Raw genomic sequence first — 8,628 nt, 5'->3', positions numbered from 1 at the left:
TTTAACATACATTGAACGTATCGTATCGTGGTAAGCCTAAAACGAAATCGCTAAAGCTACGCATCATACATGCATTGATCGTATCGTAACGTATATTGTACTGTACTCACCAAGATTCGTACCTCGTACGCTGCTACGTTTGCCTGCCGCGCGAAATTTTAAATATTTCACAATTTTGTCGTATCGCTATCGTAAGATTGAAATATTGTAAGTCGGACCATCGTAACTCAGGGACTATCTGTACTATCTTCACGACCCGGCTTCCCCCGGGACTTGGATTCTTGTCTTGGATTAACGCACGGCCAACGCGGAGGGTTTGGGGGGGGGGGTGCGTGACGTCAGCAGGCATACTGCGTGGCACTGCCGCATGCGGGTGACATCACAGATGTGACGTCACAGCTCACTTGCGTGCAAATTGTATCCATTATTGTGCCCCCCCACCAAAAAAATACAAAAGTGTATTTTTATCATTGTTGCATGGTGTACAGTCTGGAAAGTACCCACATGGCAAATTTCAAGTTTGTTGCATGTCGCGAAGTACGCTAAACATTTTGAACAGACACACATTCACAAATTTTCCTTTTATATATACAGTATAGACTACTACCCGGCTTCCCCCGGGACTTGGATTCACCACGCCCGGCCGCTTTATCTCCCCAGCGGCGATGTTCATACACCACACCAGTTACTCGTTTGAGGCTGAGTCGACCTAGGGGAGGCCCAGGACCGGTTCAAATAATCGTCACCTGTGGTGGTCGTGAGCGGGAATCGAACTCGGGTCGCCGGGTTCGTAGCGCAGCGTGCTAAGCACTGCGCATGCGCGGGTGACGTGACAGATGTGACGTCACAGCTCACTTGGCCGTGCAAAATATATGCATTATTGCGCCCCACCACCCCCCCCAAATATAAAAGTCTATTTTTATCATTTTTGCATGGTGTAGTCTGGAAAGTACCCACATGGCAAATTTCAAGTTTGTTGCATGTCGGGAAGTACGCTAAACATTTTTAACAGACACATTCACAGATTTCCTTTTTATATATATGAAGATTAATGCATCCTGACTTTTGTGCAAATCTGTACATTCTTTATAATCGGGATGGCTTGGTAGTATAGTTATTAGCATGTATGCATGTTACACTTCTTTCGCACCATACGTAGCCAACCTTAGTTTAACTATGAAAATGGCGACCTTCGTTTAATTCCCAGCCTTAGCTCACGAGTGGTGACATCTGAACTGATCCTGGATGCCCCTCCTCCTTTCACCAACCCACATGTACGAGTGTGAAGTATCGTAAAACACTCATGACCATACTCTTTGGTTCTTTCGGTAAAGTCACGTAGGTATAAAATAAACTAAATCACGTTTCGATCGCAACACAAGCGGTCGTCCTCAGGCAGAAAAAATATAATCCAGCAGTGGAACTGCTGAACCAGCGAGAGAGCAGTTACAACAAGGTTATATATGTGGCGATGGGCAAGCAAGCGGGGTCTGAGCTGGAAAGGAATTCCATCCACGGACGTAAGAACGTCAGTTGTGTTAATGGGGGAGACGAGGGAGAGAGGGATTAGGGAGGGAGATTAGCATGAATGAGCTTCCGTCGCCACATAAGAGTATCATGCCCGCATATGCGCATAAAAGCAGTGTTAATGAGAGATTAGCACCATGAGAGTGCAATCCAAAGGGCATGTGAGCCTGAGATGTGCAATCCAAAGGACATGTGAGAGATCTAAGAGAGGCATAGAGACACCGTTGGAAATAACAGCTGACAAAGGCAGGTAGGATGGAAACATCACAGTCAGTTAAGACTTTACCTAGTTAATAATGCCCTTCCAATGATTGCTCAGTTTGTACCCATCTTCTCGGTTGAAGTTGTGTCTGTGTTTATAGACCTGGATGGCTTCATGAACAGAGTACCTCCATCTTGTAAAAATCAATTTCAATAAAGGCCTTCATCAGGAAGTGCTGCCAAATACTGCATATTAACCTCCTAAAATACATATTACTCTGTGACAATATTGTTATTGGAGCAATGAAATCGATTGTGTAGGTGCTCAGTGGAGTATCACATGAACCAGAAAATTATCTCAAACGCTGACTATAGCTGTTCAAAAACACGTCGCCACGTAGCAAATCAGAAACCAATGAACGTTACACAAAGCAGTGAAGATTTGATGAAAAATACAGCACACAAGCACACCAGACCTGGGGTAAATTTTTATTACCATCATTACAGAAGCAACATGTACTGAAGTTACATTGACTGTAATTAAGAATGGCCAATTACAATTGTAAAGTTTGTCTCCTTGAAATCATGTAGGTGGGTATACTGTGGCCTGCATATAACAGGGGTTTTATTCGGGGCAGGAGGTAAAAATTTAGGGAAAATTGGAAAGTTAAAATCGCAGTCCCAAAAAATTAATAAAACACCATTAAAAGCAATGCCGAGTGGTTTTCAGTTGCAAATATACGCTATGTAGAAACATCAAGTGCTAGGCAGTCCCATTTTAGTACTGTAACAAATTATACCATAATTAGTTCCTGTACAGTAACAAAGTCTCTCGCTACACTCCCACTTCTCCAGACCAAGTACTTTCTTATAATTGTTGTATTGTTTTAAGTTACTTTATACATTTATGCTGTATACTTTTTCATGTAATAGAAATTGTTTAGCACTCAAAAAATACAAGTTGTAAACGTGATAAATTTGACCTCAGAAATGTTAAAGAAAATGGATATACTGGGCACCCCACCCAAGGGCAGTGAAAATTAAAGTTATCAAATATCTGAGGCTCAACCTGGACACATGATGGTGATCCGGCTGCACATCCATCAGCCCTGCCCACTTTTACACAACCTTGCCCACACAGCCACTAGCCCCACCCACACAACCATTTGCCCACCCATACAACCGCCATTACGCAGTAAGTGGCGGTGATGTCACCACAGCGCTTGTGCCAGGCTCGCCAGGCTCGCCAGGCTCACAGCAAATAGCCCCACTCAGTGAGACCTCGACCACTCATTCATGGCGCCGCCTGCTGCTCATAGACCGTGCCATTCCTCAGCCAATCTGACCCATGACTCAGGTATCCCTGTCCTTTACCTGTATAAGATGAGCGCGAGCCAGAACACTTTCAACCAGGACAAAATCTACATTGGCAGAGAGGGGGGGCAACCTTTCTGACACCAGCTCTGTGCCAGCCAAACCAGGATGTCTGGCAGAAATCGTGTGAATGACCCCGGTCTGCTCAGCAGGCTACGGTGCACAATGGACGTAGGACCCAATCGGCGGCGTCAATGTCAGCTTGTGGTATGGTTCGTATGAGGCAGGGCCGCAGGCAGCGGGGGAATGAACATAGCCTTCAGCGAGGCAGCCATGCTGGCGATCTCGGGGTCCTGGGACTCATAGCTGCGGATGAGGCGCGTGAACTTGAGCACACCTGCACACATTGCGTACAGGGGCGGCAGGGCGAGGTTCACAAAGTGAGACCGGAACACTCAGCGCTCAACTTCATAAACTATATGCTCTTACATATGGATCATATGCATGGTAATTTACAACAAAATTAACTAAATATGCACAAAATATTTAGAAATGAAGGCTTGGAATTACGTTGAGAGAAAAATTAACACATGGAAGATAACATACAAAGGTGAAAGTCAATTAATACTGTCAAAAAGTGGATTTGGACAGGCCACATCACAAGGGATGATCGCCGATTTTAAAAATAGTGATAGTGGCAGCCAAGCAATGGAACGCGTCTGAGATTAGATCTATCGAGGAGATGGAGCATTTAAATCATGTATGTGCAGGTGCGAGGGGGATTATTAAATCGCAGAACTGGGAGAGATGGCAATGCCTTCATCAAGCAATAAATTAATTATGGCGGATTATAATGATAGACGATGAGGGGCAGAGTCTGATGACACAGTAGCTATTGCACTAAGAACCTTGTATATGCTATCCTGCCGATGTCAGCATTAACCTTGCGGGTGTAAGGGTGCAGGAGATGCAGTGGCTGAGCCCACAAATCTATATGGCACCTGAAGCGTTGGTACAAAAAGCAAGCAGAGCCAGTGTCAGGATGTTCCTGGAATGGCTGGGTACTGCTGGGACCCTTCGTGCTCATCTGGGCCAAAGACACCCTTGATTAAGCCAGGTTCTCTCCTGTGGAGTTGATGGTCTCAGCCTGGACTAAAACACTTACCGACAGACGAATATAGAAACCCATGGTCTTAAATAGACTGGGTTGTGATCAAACCGGGTTCCAAGTGTAGAGTTGATGATCTCAGCCCACATTCAATTTTGTTTTGCACTTAAATCACCAAAATGCTAGCCCTGAGAAATACAATTAACAGTTTCACTGCCACGAAAGAAACATTTATGAGTAGGTCTGTGGATAAGAGATCACTCAGCAGTTCTATGAGATTTCCTTCCAAGAAACATTCTCTAACACGTGGATTGATGCAACTCGTTGGAAAGATTTATCGAGAGATTCGCAGCCGCCATGGTCACGCGGCGACTTGCCACGTACCCTCTCCGTCGTTGGTGAAGCCGTACGTCTTGACCACATCCTGCTGGATCTGCGTGGCGAGCGGCAGCACGAGCTGCAGCGTGCGGCACATGTCGTTAGCGGCTCCATCGCGCGCCTCCTCCATGCGCGATGCATTCTCGGGCAGCGCAAATGCCGCCAGCACCTCCGCCAGGACAGCTGTGGGGAGGCGTGAGGGGCAGGGAGGAAAGCAGGGTGGGCAGGGAATACAGTTACACATAGTTTATTCACGTACAGTACAATACATGTAAGATACAATATGGAATTATTGGGTGTAGAAGCACAATGGTTCGTCAAAAACCACAGTTTCGAGTTTAGAGATACGGTTTTTGGTTCCGTTCGCCTCTCCGCTCGTATTGTACATTTATAATTTGTTCACAAGGATCATTGGGGAACAGAATAAAAGGAAAATGTAGAGGCGAACCAACCACAAGCTTCTCCAAGTTTTGAAAATGTTTATCTTCCATTTGAAATATCAAAAGCCAGAGACACCATCACTGCTCTAAGGAATCAGTAAAAATGCTCAGCGAGGCATAAGTATCAATTACTTGAGATTGGCAGGACAAGTGGCTCACATATGCAGACTTACACACTTAGGGAGACTTGAGATTCAGTATAAATCGCAAATATTGACAAGCAGACACATTCATACACAGGAATCGGGAGATCCATAATCACATGAATAGTGCCCTTTATTCACTCCGGAAAGACTCACTCAGGAAAGACACACTCATCCTCGCAGTGGCTTTTGGCCAACTATCGAGCAAAGATGGTCACTACATCGCGCGCTTTCAGATGCGCTTCTGCAACTGTCTGGAATGCTCTTCCTTACGATATTAAGAAGCCACTGGAGCTATGCACTTTTAAATCGAGATTGAAAACTCACTTCTTTAGGACTGCTTTTTGGGTTTAGTTTGTTGTCCTTCCCCCCGCACCTCTAATTAGTACAGTTAGCTATGTATCGTGTGAAAGAAGTTCAACATACATACATGACTCTTTCAGGAGGGTCACATTATGCTTGTCCAATTACATTGACGATTATATTATTTGGCTTCATGTGGGAGAAAACCATCATTCATATAAGATTGTATCAAGCTTCACATATAAGTTGAAGAATCCATTAATGACCTGTTATAACCTGTCCATTTCTCAGTAACCGTCTGACCCTCTCTTACTAAACATCTGTGAAAAAGAGCTTCATAGCTCATTGGCTTTCTCCAAAATAAATAAAGATTCTGATTCAAAAAAATCTGCATTCCCAGGCATTCTCCTAAGTACTAACCAGGCTCAACCCTGTTTGGCATCCTCAATCTGATGAGATTCCATGCATTCAGAATTGTGTCCTATTCTTGCCCATGATGGCGATATGTTTGAGAGCTAAATACCGCAGTCGATGTCTGCTGGCAACGGGAGGGCTTCAAGAGAGAGTTGTAGGTTTGCTATTGCTCCATTGAATGAGCAGACTACAGTGGCTTACTGTATAGTCCAGAATTTAGGTTGCAATGGCCAGTCGCACTACTGTGGCATGCCTTTAATCTTCCATTCGTGAAGTTTATGTGCGCATCGGCCTGTGATGATACGTTTGCGCCAAGCAGGTTTGAGCCTCTGAGAACGGCTGCACAAGTGGAACGTACGGGACAAGCAGGGCCATATTATCCAAAAGCACAGTAGGCACTGTGCCTCTTACATTTACCACTGTGCCTACGGCCTACGAAAACTGAAGGGCTAACGAATTTCTTTTACCATGTTTGTTTGTTTGTACGATTTATAAAAATGTAACCAAGATATTTTATTGATTATATAGCTTGGATAGGCACTGTGTATATACACAAAGGAGTCAAGTCAAAACTGTTTTTGTAAGGTGTGAGAAATTAACACCGGAGATTAACTTTTCGAGATTTTTGTTCATAAAAAAACTGGCAATAACATATTCAAATTGTGTTTTTTCGCATTCTCATTAGAGGGTGGTGCAAGGGTGGTAACAAGGGCTGCAGTACTGTAGGAAGATACCACTGAAGGCCGACGAAAAAGAAGTGCCTAGGGCCTACAAGAATGAAAAAAATGGTAAAACCTATTCTTGTTTTTTCAAACTTTGATACTGGCAAAAAAAATGTCCCATTTTGTGGCCTACAAGAACCTTAATCCAGCCCTGGGGTTCAAGAGGTCAGAGCCAAGTTTTGCCATCCCCTCGCCTCGTAGCTTCTCCCGTTTCCTCACCACACGAAGCCAACCCGCGTTGTTACGAAGGATCGATTAACGTTAAACAATGTCAGCATGTAAAGATATCGATGTTCACGGGTCGCATTTGTTGTTGTAGTAATAATGGATTACGTGGGAGGTCAAACAATCGCCGGAAGGGCCACTTACACTCACCGCAAAGCTAAAACCAACCGGAATTTGCGGATCTTGAATCGCAACGCAACTCTCGCCCATCGAAATCGCTGCGTGGTGTCGATGAATCAATGGATCGTTACCCAAACATCGCACGGAAGGAATTGGACAAACGCCACCGCGTGAGCAGCACCCTCCTGATATGTACGTCTTGAGACTCGGGGTCAACTCTCCCGGATGCATTTAGACGGCTTCATTATCATGTCGGCGTGGTTATAAACAACCCGCGACCCGCATGGCGTGGGGAGGCCCTCATCCAGCAGTGGATTGACAATGGATGTGCGTGTACAGGACCGTAGAGCAAATGCTTGGCTCAGAGCACGACACGGCTAACAATGAGGACTCGAGCGATATCCCAACCTGACCTGGGCCTTGGCGACCGCACGCGGTGAAGTTTTGGTGAAACAGCAGCACCACTGCCACGTCCGCCGTGGTGATGGTGGTGGTGGTGATGATGATGGTGGTGATGATGGTGATGGTGGTGATGATGGTGGTGGTGTTGATGATGATGGTGGTGATGGTGGTGTTGATGGTGGTGGTGATGGTGGTGATGATGGTGGTGGTGATGATGGTGGTGGTGTCGCTCCGGAACGTCGCGACCAGCCCCCCCCCCCCCCCCAACGGGACCCCCAATCGAACGTGTCACCTTTCGCCTGGTCCACGGACAGAGTGGGGGCGGCCTGCTGAGTCGAGGCCATGGCTGTGAGGGCCCACGCGAGTCTCTGCCACCACCACCGCCACCACCAAACCCCACGCCACTTGAACAGCGACCGTGGAGCGAGTGACGGAGAATCGACGACGACGAGCGGAGACGCGAGGCACAGGAGACAACCCTCCCCACACCACCACCACAACAACCACCACCACCACAAAGCCTCGAAACGCCGAGACTCGCAACAGACTCACGATGAGCCAACAACAGCAGCAGCAGCAATAACCGCCGGTCGCCGCTAAGTGGCGCTCGTGCCCTGCTTTAATGCCAAGATGAAGCGCGGTTGGCTACGAACGCAGACCTGTCAACCCCCTTTGATTGACAAAGTCAGGGTGATTTTTATTTCTTTGCCCATTATCTCTCGGGCCGTTTCTGAGCAGCGTGAACAAGGAGGTGGACGATGCCGATGCACCGCGTGCAGACCTGTCAACCCCTTATCAGTGCCCCCTACCTTATTACAGACCAATTCAGACATTATTGGTCACCCCATGCCCCTTATAAATCTCAACGTTCATCCTGCAAAGTCCCATCACAAAAACAAATTGACAAAAAATTTTTTGCCCGTATTAAAACGGCTGTACCCCGTATGGATCTGAAAACTAAATTTCCCTTTACCAGAATATGGGGTAATCCATATGGGTTGACCCAGTATGCCGGTACGGTGCGAAAGAAGTTCAACATATATACGAAGGCCCGCTGGCAGGTCACGGAATAGACCCAGGTTCTGCCATGGGCTGACTGACTGAGATGGCTGGTAGATGCACCAGCTATGGCTCCCCGCTGCGCCAGCTCTGCTTTTTAGTCACCCAGCCAATATAGGCCAGTCCTCGACTTAGGAACGGATAGCGTTCCTGAGACTCGTTCGTAAATCGATTTGTTCGTATCTCAGAACTTAACATTTTTTATTGTACATACGGTCAGTGTTATAAAATGTGTTTTGGCTCAACCAAAAAGGGAAGCATTAAACTCAGAA

The 8,628-nt window shown here is 46.3% G+C and overlaps 1 protein-coding gene across 1 annotated transcript; it reads right to left on the bottom strand.

Moving 5' to 3' along the window:
• Positions 1–2,216: 2,216 nt before the first annotated feature.
• C26H12orf57 (chromosome 26 C12orf57 homolog) lies at positions 2,217–7,835 on the bottom strand. Its single transcript, XM_078868953.1, has 3 exons — positions 7,590–7,835; positions 4,535–4,711; positions 2,217–3,439 (listed from the first exon to the last, which is right to left on the bottom strand). The coding sequence occupies exons 1-3, from the start codon at positions 7,639–7,641 to the stop codon at positions 3,300–3,302; spliced, it is 369 nt and encodes a 122-aa protein (XP_078725079.1). The 5' UTR covers positions 7,642–7,835; the 3' UTR covers positions 2,217–3,299.
• Between the last annotated feature and the right edge of the window lie 793 nt (positions 7,836–8,628).

This window comes from Lampetra fluviatilis, chromosome 26 (assembly GCF_964198595.1).
Source record: "Lampetra fluviatilis chromosome 26, kcLamFluv1.1, whole genome shotgun sequence".
NCBI lineage: Eukaryota > Metazoa > Chordata > Hyperoartia > Petromyzontiformes > Petromyzontidae > Lampetra > Lampetra fluviatilis.
Note: the sequence above shows the minus strand (reverse complement) of the source record. Positions and strands in the feature narration are given on the sequence as shown.

Coding starts and splice junctions, on each gene's coding strand:
- C26H12orf57 (XM_078868953.1), bottom strand. CDS start 7,641: ATGGCCTCGACTCAGCAGGCCGCCCCCACTCTGTCCGTGGACCAGGCG. Junction 4,712..7,589: donor GTCCGTGGACCAGGCGAAAG/GTGACACGTTCG, acceptor GCCTCCCCACAG/CTGTCCTGGCGGAGGTGCTG. Junction 3,440..4,534: donor CTTCACCAACGACGGAGAGG/GTACGTGGCAAG, acceptor CAATGTGTGCAG/GTGTGCTCAAGTTCACGCGC.